Source organism: Lissotriton vulgaris, chromosome 7, assembly GCF_964263255.1.
Source record: "Lissotriton vulgaris chromosome 7, aLisVul1.2, whole genome shotgun sequence".
In the NCBI taxonomy this organism is placed as follows: domain Eukaryota; kingdom Metazoa; phylum Chordata; class Amphibia; order Caudata; family Salamandridae; genus Lissotriton; species Lissotriton vulgaris.
In genome coordinates this window covers 502,325,322-502,349,923 of record NC_141695.1, presented here as the reverse complement: position 1 = coordinate 502,349,923, position 24,602 = coordinate 502,325,322, and the positions used below count along the sequence as shown (strand labels likewise).

Below are 24,602 nucleotides of genomic sequence, written 5' to 3'. Positions count from 1 at the left end.
GGTCCCAAGGTGGTGTTGGTCCAGGTTTCGGTGAAGAATGCTACATCTGGGGTGGTGCTGTCGAGGAGGTTCCAGATTTCTGTGGCGTGTTTGTGGAGGGATCGGACGTTAAGGAGGATGCATTGCAGGGTCTTCGGTTCGGTTGTGTTCTTGTGGACGGGTTGTGCTGGATCCGTGTTCTTGGCGGTGCTGCAGGTGTGCCGGCAGCGGTGACAGCTGAAGGGTACATGGGTGTCGGCTGGTGATGCTAGCTTGCAGTTGTTGTTGCAGCCTGGGTTGAGTGCGTGGAGTGCTGCTGGGTCGTAGCGTTGGTGGGGCGGAGGTCCAGGGTTCCTGGTGCTGGTCGCAGACGGGCGAAGACGTGCTTGCCTTTGACGCGCCTTCGGTGCACCAGCGGCGCGCCCGCAGCCCTCGGCCGCGCAGCAGTGGCCGCCATTAAGTAGGGGTCGGGGAGGGCTGGACAGCTGGGAGGTGGGAGCGGGGAGGGGAGCTGGATTGGGCCGGTCGCGCTGGGGGGGGGGGAGGGGCCGCGGGGGCAGCAGCGGCGGGGAAAGTTAAAGGGAGGAAAGAAGGGATAAAGAAAAAAGGGAAAATAAGCAGAAATAAGGCACAAAAGAGCAGAGTTGCAGAAAAGAGCAGAAAGGTGAAAGATAGAAAGGGTAGAAAAACGAGGGAAAACGAGTGAAGGAGCAGTGGGAGAGAAAGGGAAAATGGGCAGAAATAAGGCACAAAAGAGCAGAGGTGCAGAAAGGTGAAAGATAGAAGGGGGAGAAAAACGAGTGAAAACGAGTGAAGGAGCAGAGGGAGAGAAAGGGAGAATGGGCAGAAATAAGGCGCAAAAGAGCAGAGGTGCAGAAAGGTGAAAGATAGAAAGGGGAGAAAAACGAGTGGAGGAGCAGAAAGAAAGAAAGGAGACAGAGGTCCACTGGACCACCAGGGATGAGGCGCAGGAAAACCTGCGGGTGGAGGAGGGCCTCGATCACCAACACTCAAGAGTGCAGGGGCAGGGGCAGGGACACCTCCCTTAATGGTGGAGCTGCGAGGGTGGGAGAGTGATTTCACTGACAATGAGTCAGTGGTCTTGCTCGCCTGTCCCCGCAGTGGCCGCCACTAAGTAGGGGTCGGGGAGGGCTGGACAGCTGGGAGGCGGGAGCGGGGAGGGGAGCTGGATTGGGCCGGTCGCGCTGGGGGGGGGGGCCGCGGGGGCAGCAGCGGCGGGGAAAGGTAAAGGGAGGAAAGAAGGGATAAAGAAAAAAGGGAAAATAAGCAGAAATAAGGCACAAAAGAGCAGAGATGCAGAAAAGAGCAGAAAGGTGGAAGATGGAAAGGGTAGAAAAACGAGTGAAAACGAGTGAAAGAGCAGAGGGAGAGAAAGGGAAAATGGGCAGAAATAAGGCACAAAAGAGCAGAGGTGCCGAAAGGTGAAAGATAGAAAGGGGAGGAAAACGAGTGAAGGAGCAGAAAGAAAGAAAGGAGACAGAGGTCCACTGGACCACCAGGGATGAGGCGCAGGGAAACCTGCGGGTGGAGGAGGGCCTCGATCACCAACACTCAAGAGTGCAGGGGCAGGGGCACCTCACTTAATGGTGGAGCTGCGAGGGTGGGAGAGCAATTTCAATGACAATGAGTCAGTGGTCTTGCTCTCCAACATAACCCCAGTGCACTGTGGCGTCCCTCAGGGCTCATCCCTGAGCCCTACGCTTTTTAATGTGTACATGTCCCCACTTGAAAAAATTGTCACGCCATATGGTATCAAACTTCTGACCTATGCCGATGACACCCAGCTTGTTGTATCACTAAGTCAACAGGATCGCCCTTCCATCGATCTCTACTCCTGTCTGGAGGATACAACGAGCTGGATGGACAGGTCCCATCTTAAGCTCAACAGCGGTAAGACGGAGATCTTAGTCATGGGCAATCAGGCACACTTCCGACCTGAGACTCTATGGCCCCCTTGCATGGGTCCACCTCCAATCCCAAAGTCTGATAATAAAAGCATAGGGATTTGGCTAGATCAAGGGCTTACGCTCAACACCCAAGCAAGAAAAACTGCTGGAATGTGCTACGGTCTTCTCCGTACCTCCCGCAAAATTCTTCCCCTGCTCCCTGCCCAGTCGAGGAAGATGCTGATCCAGGGCCTCATATTGTCCAGACTGGATTATGGGAACGCCCTTTATCTCGGTGCTCCAAAGAAAGTGACGGCTAAACTGCAGGTTGTGCAAAATACCGCTGCCCGGCTTCTCACGGGCGCCACCAACCGCAGTTCCGCTAAGCCAGCCCTTAGGTCACTTCATTGGCTTCCCATATGTGAAAGAGTGCATTTCAAAGCTCTCTGCATGGCCCATAAAATCATGCAGGGTAAGCCCCCCATCCTAAAAGATCTAATTGTTCCATATAATACCAATAGAACCCTTCGCTCTACACATCTCCATCTAGCCTTAGTACCTAGGATCAAAAGGATGCGATCAGGAGGCCGCCTCTTCTCATACAATGCCTCCAAACTATGGAACTCACTTCCAATGGACATCCGTGCTCAGCCTAACCTGCTCTCATTTCGCCGACTCTTGAAGACCTGGCTGTTCCCCTAGTTCCGTCTCATCCGTCTCACTTACTCTATCACGAGCGCTGGGACGCTTGCGGGCAGCCATGCGTTCTAGATATCCGCAAACAAACAAGTGGCCAGAGGGGACGTTTTTCAGTGAAGTCACACCAAGAGTGGTTGTCCAATTCCTTAAAGAGGTCTTTTTGAAAGAAGGTTTTCCTGCCATGTTAGTGTTAGACAACGGTGTTCAGTTTGTCTCTAGTGAGTTAGAGCTGTTCTTAAAAACAAGTGGCATCAGACATCTCAGTTGTTCATTATAACACCCAAAAACCATCAGCTGGTTGAGAGGATGAATATGGTTTTGGGAGAGTGTATTTAGTGGGCCATTGCTAACAAGTGTATTGTAGGGAATGTGGTCAAATGTATGCTATGGTTTTATTGCCCCACCCCTCATGTATCAACTGAAGGTTCACCATTCAAATTATTACGTGGAAGGAGAGCCACGACTTGCTTCTGTCCATCGTGGATGAATAAATGGGTTAAAGCTGTACAGGAAAGTTGGACAGATAAATGTGTTAGGTCAAGAGTGTAAAGAATGTAAGGGAAACAAGAAATATTTTGATGAAAGAAACAAGGCTTTTTAATTTAAAGTGGATGAAACAGTTTAGGTGTCTAAGCCTGTACATGTAACACAAGGTGGGGCCAAATGTGGAATTCTGATTAAAGTTGTGAAAGTAAAAGGAAATAGTGTGCAAGTATAAGGTGGGCAATGGTGGAACAGTGGCAGTGGGGTAAATGGAAAGTCTGGATGTTGTGATAAAACACTAGACTAGAGACCACGTCTGGAAGAATGTGGCCAGAGGTTGAATACGAGATGTTGTAGCAAAGTGGGTAAAGTACCATTTCAATTTAGAGTTCAAGTTGTTGTTCAGAATACTTTTCTTTGATTGATTTTTTCAGTTCAAAGTGTATGTAAATATTTTTGAGTTTTGAGTAAGGTGTCATGATTTTTGAGTTTTGTGAATATGAATGATGTAGTGTAAGTGTAATTGTGTTGCTTTTGATTTATTTTGTTAGCTGTGTTCCAATCATTATTCATTCCAACAAAATGTAATTGTTTGGAAGTTCATTTATGTACCATGTTAGGCCAATTTCCTTTTTTGTAAAAGGGACACGCCATGTAGTATCTAGAAATGTAGCTGCTCGTGCTTGTTGCACAGCTTCATAGAGCCTTGGCATTGTTAGGCGAAGGTTCCATGTGCAATGTAGTTTGAGCTTGGTGTCAGTGGGCTTATGCCGTGTGCCACCAGCAGCTCGTCTGTATCCATGCTGAAATACACTCACTTAACGCTTACCTTTGGTCTTCTGCCTCCTTGAATAACAACATCTTCTCATTCCATTATATATTAAATCCCTGTTATAAACATTGCCTCCTTCGGCCGGGACCAATGTTGAGCAATGCAAAGGAAAGTCTGAGTCTTGTTAACATTGTTGCTGAAAGGAATTCTTGGCTCATGCAGCAAGTCAACTTAAAGCTCACCTTCAGCTACAACAGTGCAGATTCAAATAAGAAGGCCAAACCTTGCTGTCTCACCCACAGAAATAGAGCCACCTTTATGGTAAACCGGCTGACAGGCACACATGTTGTGCTGGAGCTCATGATAAAGAAACTGTTGAGTCACTTGGCAGGAACCTCAGTAATAAAGGGGTGCTGCAGTTTCTCAATCTCCACCGCAAGGTTATTCGAATACGGTCAAGCTCAATTGAGGCACTGTCGAGCAATGGATGGCTTGCTGAGGGAGGATTGGTCCCTGGGCAGGCGGTACAAAGACTCCTAATACCTGTTGTGATTGTGTATGCAAACTGACGAAGCTCCGAGCTGGGCTTGGCTCGAAAGTCAGCTCAACACGGAGCATCTCCATGCCTTGAAGTTTCAAACTTTATGAATAAGTTACAAATTCCACTGAGGTAGGTGCAGGTTTCTTTAGGGCTAGTTCCTCTGGCACAGGTCCCTTTAGTAATAGCAGGGGCCTTTCAGCATTTCATGTTTCACTCAGTGGTAAAATAAGCTCCTTAAAAACTCTCGGTAATGCAACCTAAGATCAAGATAATGCTGGACCAGGATTTCTGTAATGTAGGATCTGTACAGATTGTTCCAGAATAAAACACAGATTGGGAAGCGCAACTATCCTCGGGATCAGAATTTTCCAAATGTGTATGGTTTCCTTTTCAGTATGTAATACCAAACTCTGGAACTCCCACCCATTCCAAAAACAACCCCTCTTCAGTCACTTGGCATTAAAGACTTGGATGCTTCCCACATTTGCCTAAATCCACAATGCAATCAGAGTTCATGAGTAGACCAATTAAAACGCGCGGTCCCCTGGACGAAGCATGTATTGATAATGCACTACCCTTTCACTCTGACACTCTTCTGCATTGTGGATATACCTAAAAGCAGTATTATGTCCGGAGCAACCAGGTGTGAAATGACTCTCTTTCTACTACGCATACAAGCCAGGTCTGCCATGCAGCAGAAGGGCGGCATAGTAACTGGGGCCTCACCAGTGGTAGCAGAGCATCATATACATACAAATACAATTCGCAGTCCTGCCGAGCAGCTCCCCTTGAAACATGTTCTTGTCCATCCTTCAGCACTCACAGGCCAAAGGTACATGTATCCCACTACAAATGTAAGGCAGGAAAGTAGCACACCCTATTCTACAGAAGTGTTGAAGACTAACCTTCCCAGGTCTCTGACAGAGAATGGGGTGGTGATCTCTATGCTAAACCACATAATTCTACTCACATAACTACAGTAAAATGATGCACTTCCTGTTCTAGGAATGTCCCTTGTGGCATCACACCCTTCCCAGAACCATCTACTTCTTCAAAGCAAGACAGCAAAACCTTGTCAAAGCTGCAGCGTTCATCCTTTCATTGTCAAGTCCACCCACGTCCTCTCAATTCTGCCACATGAACTGCAAATACTGTGCCTAGGTTTCCCAGAAAAAAAGGGCACTAGAAAGTTTCCTGGGAGCTGTGGTATAAAATAAAAAGTTAGCTACTAATTGCAGGTCACAGATACATTCTTGCAAGGCCCAAAAAACTTTCTCCTGCCACCGACAGCCTCGAAAGAGCGCATTTTAAAACTGGGGCCGGATAGAAGAGAATTTACAAATGCTCTGCTGACAGTGATTAGACCGAAATGTGCATGTCATTGAAAGGCACAGTAGCAGATTATATTTCAAAAGTTACAAACTAATGGCAGCTTTACATTTCTCTAGCAGGAGGAACATTTGGCAACATACATTTGCAGAATTACAAGCAGTCTAAAACTGCATGATTTTCATTGTATTAATGACTGGGATGACTTTGCCGCCACTTTCTTTTTTATATATGCACCCTGGCCAGCTCTAGGGGATATGCCCACATAAAGCAGTTTGTTGAAATTTGGAAAACAAAACGCAGAACTTTTACACAGAGCATGTGTGGCCGGGCTGATTCAGTAGGCTGTATGGCTATCAATTTAGCTCAATATGGCAGTTGTCCAGAGCAAAACAAAAGGAAGGGGAGAGTAAACAAAACAGTAAACTGCTCTGTATTACCAATCAGACTTCAAACACTCTAACATATCTGGCCTTCCTTCATAAATGTGACTAACAATGTCTCACGTTGCTATGTAGCACAGTACTCACTCAGATCCTTTGGAATTTATACGAGTAGAGACTGGACTTGCAATCCAGGATTCTGGTTGCAAAGAGCACGTACAATGACAGCTAAAATGTAATGCGCCTGCATCCTCCCAAACGTACCTGTCCACTACAGTCACAAGGTTCATTAAAGGTCACATATTCGTCTTCTTTGCTGTACATTCCTAGGGCAACCTTGACCACACCACTGGAATCATCTTCAAATTTCATCTTTGCCATGTTGTCAAATAATTTAGATAGATGGCGCATAACCTGTGAAAAGAGTCAACATTTCAATGTTATTTGAAAATAACAATAGAAGAGAGCTACCTGCAATTGAGAGGTCGAAACCCACAGACTGGGCCCTAGATAAGAACAGGACAGTGGGCCCTGGGGGAGTACTGAGGACAATGTGCTGATGCCTGGCAAGAAATGAAAGTAGAAGCACTGATCTATGTGCTCCTTGCAGCTCTGATCCGTCCCAGACAGAAGAAGGGCAGAAAATGTGCTGGGAGGACACGTTTTCTGTGTATGTAGTATGTTTTTCACAAAAGTAATAATAACAAGGGTGACATGATGGGACAGCATGGCAGACCTGTCACCACATGTTGTCTCCTGAAGAGACTCTGGCCATGTGGGGGGGGGGGGGCAACCTCAGGAGGAAAAATGTCCACAGATATGCAGGTGGGCTCTAAATTTAGCAGGTGCCTCTGCTCCCCACCTGAAGTGCTGCAAGTTCGCCAAACTTTGAACGATCACTGTAGGAAAATGCTTTCTTCCACCACCTGACACTTCCTGCCTCTTTACCTCACGCCTGCAAGTGCATTTCCATCCCTAGCTTTTTCCCTTTGTCACTATTTCCTATCTTTCTCTCCATCCTTCTTTTTCCCTTTTCGTCCTTTCTCTCGGTTGCTGTGGATCAAACTTTGATGATGAGAAATTAGTCCCAGTTCCAAAACGGAGTGTTCATGCTGACCACTTGCCATCACCTATGGGTGGAGGAGCATCACACCACTGCTTTCTCGCAGTGCGAGAAGCAGAAACATAAAATGGTATTATAAATACCATTTTGTGCACTGCGAGAAAGCAGAAAGGTTTAGTTGGGGGCGGGTGGGTGGGCCTTATTTAGGGCACGGAGGAGTGGCTTGCCCACTGTTGTGGACGCTGACTGTTTGGTCAGTCCTCTGGGGCCAACCAGTCACGCACACTTCATTTTCTCCATGTAACCTGCATGCAGCCTTCATGGAGAAAATGGCCTTCCCATAGACGCCTGTGCGGTCGGCGTCCCAACCAATCACACCGCTGCCATTGCAGCGTTCTGATTGGCTTAGGGGAGGGGGAGGGAAGGGGAGGGAGGCTGCCTGCTTCCTGTTGCAGAGGACGATGCGGTATCGATAACGCGGGACGGGCCAATGAAGGTAAACTTTTTATTTTAAATTAAACCTTCCCTCCCCTCCCCTCATGACCCCCTCTCCGCGCATCCCCGCGCCCTCCACCTGCAAGTCATGCCGCCCATGACAGCCATCACCCACACAAATTAAGCACATGGTCTACGTAATTTCCAAACTAGTTAGAACTTCAAATACACATAATCTGAAAGCCTCTATCTCCTACTCTGTGAGATAAGGGAGCAGCTTCAATGATCAGGCAAATGTTGAACATCGTTAAGATTGGTGTTTTACACCACCGCGGCTGCGGCTGTAATAATGGAGCCAACTTGGTGAACTAGAGTGGATAAGTAACACTTAAATAATTGGCTCTTTTTCTCAAATGCACTAGAGTGCAAATCACATATTCTTTAATAACTTCAAATCAATCAGATCTTAAGAAAATTTTAAAAAAAACCTGCCAGCATCAAATAGGAGCCTTTCCTACATAATCCCCTCAAAAAGGCAATCATTTTCTGTGCATTCAGGTCGTGGGCAATATGGACGAGCTCATGTTTAGGATACTACTGAACGATTGTACATTTGCAATGAAGATGAATGCAGTTACTTACCAGCTGTGGGTCAGTGCCGTTGGAAAGGATGTCTAATAAATCTGCAGATGAAATAAAGTAGAACCGAGGGAATGCCAACCTTTTGGTATCTAGATATTCGGCCAGAGCTTTTTCACAGAGTGACAATCTGAGGAGGGAATAAAAAGGCATTAGAGGAGCCGGGATCAGAAAGACATCAGTGGACGACCTGCAAAGACCTGGAGCTATTTACTGGTGGTAATATTTTTTTATTGCACATAATACGCCAGCTCTGTCATTCCTAAGCATTGTAAATATTATGTTATTAATTTTCTTATTCAGGGACTGAATTCTACAATCAAATTGCCCATAAGCGAGAGGGTCATGCAAAATATATAAAATCATATATACAGTCAAGATTGAAGGAGGCACTCTGGATCCACGAAAGCTGAATTATTTAGTAAGCAGGAGAGCTGTACAGCCATCCTAAAGTTAACTAACGTGGGTTTGTGTCTTTTCCATCTCCAGTCACAAGGCATTCCACAGCTTTGGCCCCATAACCAAGAAGGTGTGCTCCACTTTGCGTCTGCAGGTTTTCAGTGTCGTCTATAACCCTACCCTCCCTGATCTCAGAATTCTGGTAGGCCAGTATTCAGTCAAATCTTCATTAAGATGTTTTGGGGCAGTGTTGTTAATGCCCTTGCATACCAGGCACAAGGTGTTGACTGTAACCAGTATGGTCACTGGCATCAATGTAAAGATTTGAGGCTGACAGAGGCAGTTTTTTTCTTGGCATCCACGAACAAACGTGCTGGAGCATTTTGCGAAAGCTGAAGGCACCTTACTGATTTCGAGTAAGGCCTCCAATAGTATTCTCGGAAAGCCAAGCCTACAATTGAAGTGCCTCTTCTATCATTTTATGGTGAACTTGTAGGGAATAATTGGTTTCAGGAAGTGGAAATCGCCCTAGAGGGCCCGTAGTTGTCGTGCTGTGGACAAAATCCCAAGCTGCTCTGGAGAGAGAGTTACTTTCTCTGGGTAGAATGAGTTAGGTTTATGCCCATCAAAGGTACGTCCTTCCAGTTCCATTTAGCTTTAATTCCTGGCCCCTAGACTGTGGAATTCTTTCCCACTGGATATTCGGTAATGTACCAATCTGCTAAGCTTCAGGAAAATGCTCAAGACATGGCTGTTTGTGCAGGCTCGCGATTAACCTCATCCAACGGTCCCGGCACACTCTAGAGTTAACGTTATGAAACCTCCTGGTGTACGTGCGCTGTATAAGGAATTTATAGCATAACATAATATAACATTTAATCCCTTACGAGCCATCTACCGGGTCATTTCTAATAAGACTTTCATCAGGTTTGTGAACATTTCATCGAGTTTATGGACAAGCAGATGTAGCTCCATGTCATCTGCTTAGGAACGCTATTACACACCTCTCTTGCAGAAATAAATTTTTAATTAGAGGTTTGATTGAAATATTAACTGGTGGAGAAGGGACAGTGAAGAAGTAACAAATATGATTATTGTTACCCATTTCCAAGATACTCAATTTATTGCCATTTAAAGGATGAAAAGCTCACTTGACCCTGTACTTGCAAATAGTCAAATTGCCACTGAGTAAGCCTAGAAAACAGAGAATTGCAGTTTAGGAAATTACTAGTCCTAATCACGGTTAGTATCCGTTACCACCAGGCCAGGTTAAGTGTTGTGTCATGCTCCAAGCCAAATTGAGTCTGATACAGGAGTTCTAGGTATTTTAGGTCTTCCAGTCTTCCAGCTAGTTACTTTGCTAGGAAATGTTTCATGATCTTCGTAAAGGGTGAAAGTAGAGTAATGGGTCTAAAGTGTTTCATTTCTTTAGGATCCAGCCTGGCTTATTTCAACAGGGGATACCTATGCCTCCTAAATAACAAATACGCAGTAAAATAAAGATTGCAAAACCTCTCGCCACAAGGCCTACCTAGAATCATCGAAATGAAAACAACTAAGGTTTGTCAGAGTTGGATGCCAACGCCCAAACCATCAATAACATTGCCTACTAAGGAAATCAGTTATTTAACATTTAAAAAATACCTGTCTACAGCCTGTAACAATATGATAACAATCAACTGTTGAAGTTTTACTGGTTTTAACTTAAGCTTTTCACATTTATTGAGCTAGGCGAACTGCCTTTGTCATAATGTTTAGCAATATGTACACCAGACCTATAGCTTTGGCATAGCGTTTTCAGTACACCAAATAGGCATACAGCTTGCTACCATAACCAACTCAGGCCTAGCTTTGAGCATAAGCTTTTCAAAAAGGCAACAATCAGACAATTACACCATCACAACACTTAGTAAGGCATACAAAAGAAATTAGGCTAAGCAAAATACTATCTCTACTTAGGGAACATTACAAGGATTATCACAAACCAAACCTTATATAGCCAAGGTTTGTCACACTGGGTGAGACACCAAAAGTATGGCCTAATATGATAAGCTGTGAGAGCCCATGTAACAAAATACCTATATGTAGGCTTCGGAAGAAATAGCAATCCCCACTCAAATGCATATCGACTTTAACATATGCTTTCATAATACATTTGTATGGCCTAGTGCCTTTACTATAACGCATCATAATTAACAGAGCAGCCCTACAGCCAGGATCATTGGCTTGCCACAATATGCAACTCAGTCCTGCAGTATCAATAAACTTTGCCACACACCAAAAATTGCAATACAAACAATCTTTTTAGCAAAGCATATAATTGCAGCCTAATCCAATCCTGTGCTCAGGGGACCTAACGTTCGGGTGGAGTCTATGTCCCTTTCTCAGTAGGACTCTGAAAGCTATTTTTTTAAAGAAGGTCAGACAATAGTTGTACTGTCAAGCCACACTTTAAACTTCGTGTAGATTATCCGGGTTCACATACACAAAACTACACATGGAAGTTTAAAGTCAATGACGGCCAACCTCTCATCTGTGTTGCTGCCAGAGAAAAACACAGTCAATTATCTACTTATCGAAGACACTTTAATAGCAATACATTGTCATGTGTGTGCCCTTGAAAATTAAAGCTCAGGCAGCAGGATAAATACACAAAATGAGCAAAGCTTCATGAAGGGCAAGCACTTTTTGTGGAAGCTCGCAACGTTTGCCTAATCAAAACATGTACTCCCTGCTGCCAGTATGAGGAACGACAAGTGGTTAGTGCCAAAGCCCCTCTACTGGTAGTGCTTCTTAACCCCTTTGATGTTGGTGACGGAACCATTCCGTCATCAGTCACGGTTGAGCTGTGCTGATGACGGAATGGTTCCGTCATGACCACACCCAGTTAAGGAATGTCCAGCACCGGAGAGGAATCAGGGCAGCAGCCAAGGTCTTAATGCCTTTTTTTAGATTGATTACATTTCTGGCGACTACTGCGCTGTTAAACCAGACCTAAAAAGTGGCTCATAAAGAGAGGATTAGGAATCATAAAGTTAATTTCATGGATGGAATCGAAGAAAAGTAATTCTGTAACTGTAGGTTAACCACCTCTGTACAATAAATCAGTAGTAAAGTGTGGATAATGATGGATAAAGAGAGACAAGTAGTGGACATCCAAGAATAATAAAAGACGAGTCAATGGAATTTAATAACCATAGTGTTTACAAATATGCATATATCACACCATGAATGGCAACTAGTTCAATATCTCACCTGTTCTGGATGTCTTCAAGTTTATCAAAGAGGCCAGGTTTGTTTGTGGCTTCAACTACATTAGGAGTTTTATTTGCATCATAAGCAAGTTCTTTAAAATCTGTGTCAATTCCTTCAAACCTTTTTGAATCCTTAAAAACACAAACAAATAAAGAGCTTCAGTAATCACAAACCTTTTTCTACCCCCAAAATAATTTTTACTGTTAAGGTTTCTGCTAACTTTAAACCTTATTAAAGCATATATTGGGTCATATTCAGCAGCTTTTACAATAACGTGGACAAAAATGAATGTGGCACTGCGATGACAAATTGATCATTATTTAGTTTCTTTTCCAAGAGTACATATAATCTTTCATTTCTCTGATATTTGTTTTAAGGAAGGCTGCACATTTAAAAGCCATATCAATATATCTTCTGGCTAGGCTTCAGTTTTATTCAGTTGAACCTTAGTTGCCCCTAGTGCCAGGGTAACATTAGCTGCCCTACTTCATCTATAGCAGTAGGCAAATGTCAATGGTGAGTATTGCTACTCCTTTTATAATGACCCTTATAAAGAGAATTTCAAACATCTCATTGTCTACCACTACAGTGGAATTAACAATGGCAACAAAATGTCAAAAGACAAGTATGTTTTGCTGGTCAGAAAATATCAAAACAATCTCAGCTGTATCCTTGTAACCGCAAAACATTCACTCAGATTTGGGAAATACAGGGACCATATCACATCCTGTATGAATAAGTGAAAGGGATGTGTTTTTTTCTGAGAAATGTGATCATATAACACCAATAGCCTATGATGACATGCGTCATAACTTGATAACACAAAATGATAATGGTATAGCAAATCAGTATCCCTTCCGTTAATATACAATGACATTGAAGTTTCAGTATCTGTGGTTAAATCCTTACATTATACCATTCTGTCTCAGAGTTTACAGAATTCCCCCTGCACACTGTTTTTCCCAGTTGTGTTGCTGTTTTACTGCTAGGTTGTGCACCTCTGCAGTGGGCTCAGGGCTTTGAACAGGCCCAAGGCAATGAGCGCCCTTTGCACACCTCCGTGTAGTCCCTGACAATGGGAGATGAACTATATTGTTAACTAGTGCTTTATAAATTAATTGTAGAGGTCCTGTCCTATTCTTGGGACTGTAAAATATGACTAATATTGACCGTCTAGACATATGCACTCTCAACAAATAACTGAAATTATATGAATATGATTAAGTTAAAAGTTACAGTGTATAGGTAGTTTTATCCAGAAATCATCAGGAGTTTCAACATCTGATTTAGATTTTTACAAATGAATATTAGAAAGGTAGATCTTTTTCTCAGGCAGTGATGAATTACTCAGAAAAATCACATTTCCTGCGCCAAGTTGAACCCAAGTAGCATATGCTAATGGACACGTTGTGGGAAATGTTAATATTAGACCTCAAATGCCTCCAATGAGAAAGGGCACAGTGAGAAGGTACAGCTGTGATTATTATGCCCCTGTCAGGAATTGGGTTGTGGGTCTTTGTCCAGCTTCCTTTGGAGAGGGCAGCATGCTCTGCCTTACTTTCTCCAATGCTATGTGTTAGTTCCTGCCAGGTGATTTCACAAGCACATAAGGATTGTATATTTTCTCTTTGAGGGTTGGTCTTGGTTTCTATTGGAGGGGTAGGGGAGGGTACAAACGTTAGAGACAGAAATTGCTTGATGAAGGATCTCTAATCTTTGTTTATTTGTCCCAGAAGGCCTCTGCCTTTTTTCCAAGCAAGAAAGTAAATCTCAATAGACGTCAGTGACATTTTACCCCAGAAAAGTATGTGGTAGAGCATGTGCAACAAAGTGTAAGATGGAGTGAAATGTGCCTGCTAAGGACAAGATATGATTCTATTTTCAAAGAGAAGAATAATAGAAGGAGGATATTCCTGCTGCACATGTAGAAGAAACACCTGTGTAGCTGTCCCAACAACTACTTGAAAGGTCTTGCTCCAGGATTATCCGCGTAAATAGGATCGCTACTACTGGCCCATTACTATCTTCAATACCATCAGCTTTAGTCAGAAATGAAGGGGCTATATTAGTGACCAGCCTAAAATAATACCCATGCTTCCATCAGAAGCACGACAATTAGTAGCCTTGTGTTTCAATATGTCTAGACTGTGCTGTCACGATAGTTTATATCTAGATCTGAAACAAAAGGTATATGCACATCTGCAAAGCATTTTCTTCCTTACTTCTTAGGCTTCAAAAGTTACATTTATCTACAAATTACAGGATGATGGGAGCCCATCTTTTTTGAGGGAGTGTGTTCTCTTGCATAGGCACACTAACCAACTGCTTTTGGCAGACAAGGTTTTGCTGATGGTCTATCGATTCTCAAAATCCACAATTTGGGGCAATGATTGTGCTGTGCAAGCTTCCTTCTGATTGTGGAATTCCAAACCTATAGAACAGCAAAGGGACACTAACGTGTCCTTTCTCAAGCTCTTAGAGGCCAGGGGTCTCATTTATAAAGATTTATTGTAGGGCAGCGCAGCAGGCCTTCCTGCTACACTGCCCTAAGGCAAAAGAAAAGAGCAGGTATGCGCTGTATCTATCAGATACGCTGCATTCCTGTCAGTTTTCCCTGCAACGCTGCACAATGTGCTGCTGTGCGCCAACGCAGGCACCTTTGCGCCATGGTGCAAAGGTGCCTGCACTGCAAGGGATGATCACAAGAGTATTTTCTTCTTTCTATATATGCTGCATTATACAGAACACATAGAAAAAGTAAAAATGAAGAGAAATAAAGACATTTCTCCTCTTTGTGCCTCCCTTAGGACTCCCCTGGGGAGGCGTACGTTTTTGGCACTGCCTCAGATTTAGGATTTCCCGTAAATCTGTGGCAGCGTCAAAAAGCCAAGGATGTTGCTGGGAATGTCCCCAGCAACACCCATTGCATGCTCTTTTAGCACAGAAACCTGTGTTAAAGGGAACAATATTTACGAGGCAGCATTAGGCCAAAAAAAGTGGCTTAGTGCTGCCTCGTAAATATGGAGCAGGCTCCTGTGCCACGGAACATCACAAAAAGGAACGTTCCGGCAGACGCCCCAGGTTTTTAAGACAGTAATTGTATGAGTCATCTGGTGGGATGCTTGTGCAACTTGGCACTCAAAATCCATGGTTGATGATAATCTGCTTCATGAAAAGAAAATAGAACATTAAAAAAAACAGTTGCAAGTACCAGTAGTAATGCTGCTTCTGAAAATATTATTGCCACAAGGGGGAGTAAAGCTGTAATTTCTCTACTGTATACATCACACAAAAGCTAATGTAGGAAAGCATGAATTCAAAAAGGGAGACAATATGGTGGAACTTTCTTATTTTGGGATGAAGATCCATGTGCTCAAACACAAACCAGCTCAAATTATCTCTAGCTATGAAGTGTATAAGTGAGTGAAATGATACGATCATCTATGAACCCCAAATGAGTCGACACAAGGAATTCTTGGTATTTTTAAAAGCAACTTTAGGGTTTCCCATTAATGATTGCAAGTGTCTTCAAAATCAAAGGAGGGACACTTAGAGAAAAGTGCTTTGTTGTGCATACAAATGCTTCTATTTCTTTAATCAATATGTAATAGAATGATTGATTATTAAGTTCTGCAAGGTCCGTTTCAAACAGTTGATTGCACAAAATCTATATGATGATGATGAATAGGGATTTGTATAGTGCACGGAAACTCTAAAGTGTTGTGGCGCTAAATGGAAAGCTCCCTATCGCCCATTAAGCCTTCTGAAAGTGGCAGACTTTTAGGTTTTACCTAAAAAAAGGATAGCTCGGGAATTGGCTTTGGAGCATACGTCTATAATTTAGAGGTTATCTTATGAGATCTTTGGGGCATATTAGCAAGAACCTCGTTAAAATGATCACAGTTTTAGCGGCAGGAAACTGCAGCTAAAACGGGAATAATGGGCTCGCTAATATGCGTTAGAATTCTAATAGAAGCCCAGGTTAGTTGTGCAGGACATCTAACCTGAGCTTCTATTGGAATTCTATAACGCATATTAGCAAGCCCATTATCGCCGTTTTAGAAATGGCGATAATTTTAACGAGGTTCTTGCTAATATGCCCCCTTGTTTCTGTTGGACCTACAGCAACCACAGCCAATTTTGCAAAACTCATAAGAAGCCAAATGTAAAAAGTGTTATATGCTTCGCAGGAGTCACCCTCCACCAGCACCATAAAATTCTCTGATATACCTGCTGAAGCCCTCCATTCACTACCAACCCCAATTATAAAGGCAAATTATAAAGGCAACACGTTCAAAGCTCTCACTAACGACAGGTTAGTATCAAAAGTACTGAGAGAAGTGGTTTACGGTTGATGTGTGCTCTCTGAAGGGGGAATTCATGAATAATTTGTAAGTAGGAAATTGTTCTTTTCAAGGAGTGCAGCTGTTCTTCTATGAGGGTTTTGTATTTAAAGATAAACCTACGAACCACAAACTGAAGTCGGCTGTTTAGAAAAGCTTCTGTCCCTGCGCACAGCAGGACCATTACAGTGCGCAGCAAATTTTACGCCTGACAAAGGACAAGTGGGCATAGGAAGACTAAACTGCATTTCATATGTACTATACAACCCTACGATGTTCACACTATATATGTTGAGCACTGCAGCATGGCTTTCATTTCCACTTTTGGAGAGCATCAAAAGGGAAATATAAATGGTTTTTCACCATCAACTAAGAATATCTTTACAGGATCTACTGCAGCGATGCTGCAAAGTGTCAACCATCAATGCTTGATCTGCTAAAAAATCAGTAATCCGCTTTTGGTTGCGGGGGAGAAGGGAGAGCAAGAGTCATAGTTTTGAAACTATTGTTAAATATCTATTAATTATGTGTATCACATATATTCTGAGTAGAACACCTATAAAGGGAATGACTAAGACACTTGTCCATGGCACCTTCCAGAATTTAAAAGATTATTTCGTTTCCTAAACGACAAAAGACCCCTGTGTTAAAATTACATGCAGTAAAGTTGAAGTCATACCTCAGGAAGTTGTGATCGAATATCATCTGAGCCAATGAAAATGCTTTCAAGATGTGACCAGGTACGCTGTACTTCGAACCAAATGGAAATTACAGAGTCTGCTGTAGACAGTTTCTTCTGCCAGTCTGAGACTTCCTCCAAGAAAAAGGCAATGTACTTTGAGGTCATCAAGTTTTGCAACTGGACTTGGTTATCTTCTAAAGTTTCAATAAGCTCCTCATCGGATTTCAGCAAAGGCACACTGGTGCGTGGGTGTGGTTCATACTGAAAAACCATACCACTCCAAGTAGCATCGAGCTCCTTCAACACCTTTTCCATGCCCATTTCTTTAACCGCTTTATCAACAATGCCGCGGACCTCATCTTCAAAATTGTGCAGGTTGAGTTTCAAAAGATCTGCCAGAGTTGTGTCTTCATCCATTGTGAATCTGACACCCGTTGCTTGCATGAGTTGACTCCAGTGCCTTTCTCTAATGGCAGGATTCTGAAGCTCTGCCACAGCTCTCAGAGATGTAAGTATGTTTTTCACCTGGTTATCAAGTCCAGTGAAAGCATCCCAAGCCCTCATTTCCTTGTCTAAATTTCGAATGTCTTTAGCAAATCTTTTGCTCTCAAGGTCCATGTTGTCAACATTTATTTCTCTCCATCGTGTTGTTTGCCAGTCTTCAATGCTGGATTTCACCAGGGTTATCATGTCCCAAAGTTCCTTAAGCAGACAAACCTCCTTCCGACATTGTTTGATCTGTTTGTAATCCGGGACATTGACTTCAAACAAGGCAGCAGACTCAAAAATTGAAGCCATAGTGGTTTCCATTGTTTTAATCTCCACATGTTTTACATCAATCATCTCATAAGGATTAGTACTGTCATATCTGTGGGAAAATATATTTTGGATTTAGTAAAACAATCAAATCAATTCATCCTTTCATACATTTGAATATGATGATTCCATGAAATGCCAGTGTAGCACAATTTAAGAAGGTCAAAAGGACCTTCTAGGCGCCAAATGATGTAATCAATTATCATGTGCAATGTTGTCTTCGAATGTTAACAAGTCATAATCTGCTGTTAGTGATGAACTTTGGAGGACATGATAGGAATAACAATTTATCTGTCATATGCAAATGTAGTTTGAATAATTAACTAGAAGAGAGGAATATTCATAGGCTTTTCAAGTCACTGGGCTTTATTCCGGAAGCCATTTGCAAACTAAACTTATATTAGCAGACTGCTTGATTTACAAATGCAGATTCATGTTTTAAATTCAAACAAGAAGAATGTACACTCACAATTTGATTTGCCCACTGTTGCAAAGTTATCCTGTGCCCTGGGCACCCCCAACTTTTTGCTGACTGATACTGGTGGTAACTGATTTTGACTGACCATGGGCTCTGCCTAACCAGGCCCAGGGCCAGTGCTAAGCTGAAAGAGACGCATTAGAATACAGTTAAAACACTTAACATAAGCTAGGGTACACTATGGTATGGTTGGGTACCCCTGTAATTGCATGACTTATCCCATAAGCCCCTAGTACGGCGGTTCCCAAACTTTCTCTACCCTTGGCTCCCTTGACTGCTGGCCGCGGCTCCCCATTACGTTACTTTTCTTGGCACAGGTGTGGCCATGGGGGATGGAAGCCCGGCATAGGCAGTACTTCAATTTTAATCCCTGAAAATAACTGGATTTATGTAATGGAGAATAGTGCGCGCAATGCCAGGATATGTCTACTGTCTCTTTTCAGAATATTTGTGTACCCTTGTGCCATCCAATAATTGCATCTCTTTGCTGTTTGTACATGCTTATCCGGGAGCTGGACACATCCAGTCGAAACCAGCCGTGGTGCACCGTTTGGGAACCAGCTCATACCACACATTACCCATGTGAACAAATGGGCTATCAGTTCATATGCAATGATCAACACTGCAGGTCAAAATTGATTTCATGACTGTTTTGCAAAATGGAATCCATCCCATGTGAGGGACACAGTCGTTATAAACGTATAGACAAAAAAATAAAATACAGGACTTTGCTCCCTTTCCTGCAAGCTAAATGACCATGGTTCAATTAATATTGTTGAGTTGACATGTAAAAAGCATCCACAATATTCCAAACAGAAGTCCAATAGCAAATATGGACACCGATTCCAGTATTACTGCAAGATATGACCTAACAACCTGCTAAGAACTCGACAATTCCTATGTAGGCTTTTGCATTGCTACCTAGGAGAGTGGAAGCAAGGATATATGTAGTATCAATGATGGAATTTCAAAATTCCAGATTACAGGTATATAGATACAAGGTGCAAAACAAATAACTCCATGCAATATGAAAAGCATGGCGCCATAAAATATACCCAAGTAGAAAACACAAGCAACTGCAAAGTCGTGTAGTTAAGGTGAGAAAGGTTTTCAGAAATTCTGTTCGCATTAGCTGCGGGCACTCATATTTTTTACTATGGAAATGGCAGGAGAACAGCAAAATTTATTTTCTTCTGCATATACTGCACATGGGATTTAAACTGAATATGACAAATTGTGCAATGATTCAAGGTACATTTCTGATGTAAACTAGCCCATCATGCACTCCAACATAAATACTTCACAGAAAGCAGAATTAATTCCCGTAGCCTGTGATGAGCAGGTAAAACTCTGGGTGGCGTTAAAGTCAACTCTATGCCAATTCTTAACCCCTTCGGAGCTGATGACGAGCTGGGCTCGTCATCGCGTAGCCCGCTCGCACGCTGATGCCGAGCCCAGCTCGTCACGCAAAGTGCGATTTTCGAATTCTCAGCGCGCGAGCGGAATTCCGCTAGCGCGCAGGAGGTTAAAAATAAAGCGAACATCAATAAGTAAGTAGATAGCTATCCCTTGTCCCCCATTTGTGGATTGCACGTGGCTTTGCACAGTGTAGTAAGAGACTTGCCTGGCTAATTGTTCTCCTAATGCTGTGGAATGGATAACCTACAATGTTTTGGCATATTAGGGACCCCCAGGGTCTCCCCTTGTTATCCCAAGGGTGGGGGGTGGGGGGGTCCGTTATCTATAAGATACACCCTTATAAAATGAGGTTTTATATGCCTGGGTAAAGTGAAATTTCTAATTTCACTCCCCAAATTGTGGTAAAGTGCTGCTCAAATTCGACTTTGATTCTAGGAGCACACTAAAAGGAGACTGCAATATCTCTACAGATTCAGAACCTCTAAAGTCTCCCCTAGTTGCACATGTGGTGGGGTTCCTGTAGATATAAGGCAAGTACTTATAAAATATGTTTTTGTAAGTCCTGGTGCTGGAAAAATTGCCCAAGTCATTTTTCCCATTGCAAATCCCTTGTTACATAGTTTAACATGGTAGGAAGTTATTGATTAACAATTATTCATAGGAGAGCACTAGACTGGCCATTCAAAGACTTACCAGAATGGTAGTAGTAAATCCAACAATATCATATTAAGACTTTCTTGTTTGTAAACCCAAATTCAGCCTTCCAGTGATCAGCCCTAATTGGTCAGAGTTAAGTGGATTCGCCAGGCTGCTTTGAAGAGGTGATAAAGAGCCCCTGGGGTTACCAGCTCTGCTGAGAGAGCAGTGTGCTGTTCCATTGAATGCCAGGCCAGGGGGTGGAGTCGTAAACCATGCTCTTCAAAGGCAAAGGGGAGGCCTGGGTGTCAGTTACACTTTCTCACTTTTGACTCAGCGTCAGGGCTAGGCTTAAGGAAGGTATGTGCAGATGGTAGTGGGAGAGTCTAGGGAAATAAGTCATCCCTGGGAGTGTGTTTATCCAGGACTTGACTCTCTGCTGGAAAATCAGCCATTATGTATTTGGAAGATTTGAAGCACTCTGGAACAAAATACTGCCACACTCTACGGGATGTGGTCATTGCCTTAATGAGTTACCCTGCTCTCATTGGTCAGGAATGATCTGCTGCTTGACCCAGAAAAGTTTGAATAGGTATCTGAGAGGGGCAGAGTGCTCCAAATCTGCTGCTTGAAACTTACTGAAGAAAGAAGTGCCCTGCTGAGAAGTTTTGCTGTGCAAAGATTCCTAAGATCTGACCTCTGAAGACTGCACCAACTGAAACTGCAGGCCTCTGGATTACCTTGTTGCAAAAGGACTAAAGAGTGGACTCCCTGGAAGCTACAGGTTAACAGATCTCCCCTGGATATCCCCATAAAGAATTCCCAGCCTGGAGTACCAGTGGATTTGTAAAGGATTTGTTCAAGTGGATAGTGGAATTGAAGTTTCACATTTTCAAGGACCCTCTTGGAGATTCCAGAACCTCAGATTGTGTGTTGGATACTTTGGGACCCACAAGCAGACCTTCAGGAAGTAGTTCTAACAGGACCCTCGCTGCTGGAGAAGGCAACACAACACATTTCGTGAGATTCTCCAGAAAAGTTTCTAAAGGTGTCCCTGTCAGAGAAAACAGAATGACTAAAAGGGGCACTGTTGGTTTCTAAGCACTAGAAAGTGACTAATCTTTAAAAATTCATATATCTGGTTCCCTACAGTGGATTTCTTTCATTTTGGTGTCATTAAAAAAATAAAAATATTACCTATTTTTATAAATTGTTGTTGTATTTGTATTTTGTGTTGTGTCTTAGTTATTTACCGAAATTATGTTTTTAAATGCTTTCTTTGAAGTTAAGCCTGCCTGCTCGAAGCCACGTTACCAAGGGTTGAGCATAGGAATAATTTTCGAAGACCTATGCTGAGTCCTACCATGTATTAGTGGCCTTATTGCCGGTGTCAGACCTACATTTTCCCCTACCAATAACCCACCTTCCAACACCCACAAGTATAATAGCCCCTCACTCAGGGGTAAAAAACCTAACTGGGTAGGGAGTCCTCCTTTTTGGATGCGAACACCTGCAAAAGTAATTGTGAGTTTTCACACACTTTTAAATGAGGTTTCCCATTCTAATTACGCTTATATACACCTCTAAATTACTCCTGCTAAGGAGAGGTGTATATCTATATATATATATTTAAGGTGGAAGAGTGCAGGGAGCTCTCACAACAGGTAAGGGTATAGGGAAGGTATTTTTCCCAGACAAGGAACTTAACCTTTAATCACGCAGCAATAAAATGATAGAGAGGGTACAATTGTAACCTAAATTACTCCAATGGAATTAAACTAGGCCTGGGCGGTAAATTCAGTACCATTCGCGGAATTTGCGGAATTTGGGTAATTGTGCGTTCTGGGGAGATCGCGAAATTGCCCAAAAGCCTGCGTTCCGCAACTTCGCGAAACTTTTTGCTTGTTTGTGTTCTCAAAATGCGTGTTCGCAAGATATTTTTCCCGAGCATGCAAACAGCGATTTCAAAAAAGAGCTGAAAATGCTTCTAATTTATTGATACCTTCATCCATGGAAGCCATTTTGCCACCTCTAGTAGATTTCGTAACATTCTGAAAATGTATGCAATTCTCCCTGCAAAATATATTTAATGTATATGTTATTTATGTTACTATATTATATATTTCACTCACTGTATTATACAACTCTATAGTATTTAACATTCTATTATACACTTTTATTTAACCCTATTTCTATCTAAAGTCCCCTGCCACTATTTGAGTTTTATATGCACTATTAAAATCTGCTAACAAATAAATAAATGTGTACATAAACATAGAATAATCACTCAAAAGCACTGCTGATCTAGACTATTATATTTACATAATATTGGCACACACACGGTCATATAGGCTGTGCTTACAAAAAATCTCAGAGTGAATGTTCAAAATTGGATTACTTGTTGACTGGGGTATGGGCCCGGGTTAAGCAGCAACCACACTCCAGTCAGGGGAAGGCCCAAGAAACCCCGAATTAACCTGTTCTCAATACCCTAGTAGCTTGGCACAGAGCAGTCAGGTTTAACTTAGAGGTAATGTGTAAAGTATTTGTTCAATACTTCAAACAGTAAAGAAACCACACAAAAATATCCCACACCAGCGTAAGGAAATAGAGCCACATTTAATAAATACAAAATAAAAAAATGACAAAACTACAATCAGTAGAACCAGAGTTATGAATGTTTAAAGAATAAACTGCAATACAGCACCTAAAAGCATAAAGCGACAACCGCGGCTATCAGGGCACACTGGAACAGGACAAACTCAAAAGTTCAAGACGATCACGATAGAACACGGGTCGGATACAGTCCCAGATTAGTCCAGCTGAAGATTTACCTTCTCAAGTTGTGTGCCAAGAATCCCATTGGAGTTGGAGAGGGTCGCGAGGAGCAGGGAGAGCGTCACAGGCTGTTGTCGGTGTGACGCGAAGAGCAGGCTGGGCGTCATGGACAGGCAGACTCGAGCTTCATGTTGGCGGTCCCCTGTCAATACTGATGTGCAAAGAGACCAGTTAGTGGTGGATTGTGCAGATTTTCGGTGCAAGCGTATCGGTTCCAGTGTGGAAGGGCCTGTTGGCGATTCTGAATCCCATAACTTAAATAAAGCACCCTCTGAGCCACAGCAAGGCTCCAGGGCCGGAGGGCACAACATGAGGGTCAGGAGCTCACTGATGACTGGTCCACGAGCTATTGGGGTTGCCTTTTATGTCCCTAAGGCTTAGAGCAGGAGGCCAAAAGACTAGCCCTTTCACTGGGGTCCTTGGTTCAAGATGAAGTTTTAGGCCCCGTTCTCCTTCCCCAGGCAAGAGGGCAAGCAGGAAGCAGGCCAGCCCAGCCCAGCAGGGCAGCAGTTCCTTTAGAACAGCAGACCATTAGAGTGGCAGACCTTGTAGCAACACAGCTGTCCTTCTTCCGAGCAGAGTATCCACAGGTCCAGAAGAGTACTGAAGTGGTGGTGTCTGGGTGGGCAGGATGAAAGCAGTGGAATGCAAGATGGCGATTGCGCAGGATCACCGCGATTGAGGTCCCACTCCACCACCCTTCACCCTCTAAATTCCCCGCAAGTTGGCTTACTTGCATGCAACGTGTTGGTGGTGTGCCGGATGAACAGGCAGGTCTCAGGACTGCCGGAATCCCAGCTGGACCGGGAGGACGTTACAGGCGGTGTTTTTGGGTGGATAGCATGCGGAGTGCTCAGAACTGCCCGGTGGAGGAGAAATCTCGGTGTGCTCACTACACTGGCCATGATGCTTGCTCAGTCTTGCTGCTGAGCCCTGAAGGAGTGGGCGGGACTTGCCACAGGAAATTTTGAATTCACCCGGAGGGCTCGAGGAGCAGCATCTGGCTCTCTCCTGGAGAAAGTGATTGCAGAGCCCTGTATGATGCCTTCAAAAATGACAAACCAAGGGAGTTTACCTCATGGGCTACAGCACAGATGCAGGGGTCAAGACAGGAGTCTTCCCCAGTTAACATTGAGGAGAATGCAGGTAAGCCAAGGGAGCCCTGTACTGCTAAAAACCGTCTGGACAGCTATTAGTGACTTTTTCAAGACTAAGGACGGGGGCTAGTCAAATCTCCCAGGAAGCTCTTAAAGGTTTGGAATCTAAAAAATCTAGACAAAGTCTACCTGACGATTGGTCTGGCTGACCCTGGTGCATATAAAAAATAGCAAGGTTGTCACTGAAGTGGCAGATAATGGAGGCTCTATGCTCTGTGTATCCAGGGGTTCTTCATCAGCCGAGATAGGACCTCAGAGGGAAATGGTCGGTATCCCCAGAGAGATGATCCAGGGGTACCTAGAAAAAGAACACAGGACCTCATATGACTCTCAACCTAACTCTCAGCCT

At 43.4% G+C, this 24,602-nt stretch overlaps 1 protein-coding gene across 1 annotated transcript in view; it reads right to left on the bottom strand.

Moving 5' to 3' along the window:
- DNAH9 (dynein axonemal heavy chain 9) overlaps positions 1-24,602 on the bottom strand; it is a 1,435,662-nt gene that overhangs the window by 1,011,910 nt on the left and 399,150 nt on the right. The window contains exons 20-23 of the mRNA XM_086930591.1: positions 16,907-17,777; positions 11,885-12,015; positions 8,234-8,360; positions 6,358-6,507 (exon numbers count right to left, since the gene is read on the bottom strand). Coding sequence (XP_086786717.1) covers positions 6,358-6,507; positions 8,234-8,360; positions 11,885-12,015; positions 16,907-17,777 — 1,279 coding nt within the window. The remainder of the gene's footprint in view (positions 1-6,357; positions 6,508-8,233; positions 8,361-11,884; positions 12,016-16,906; positions 17,778-24,602) is intronic.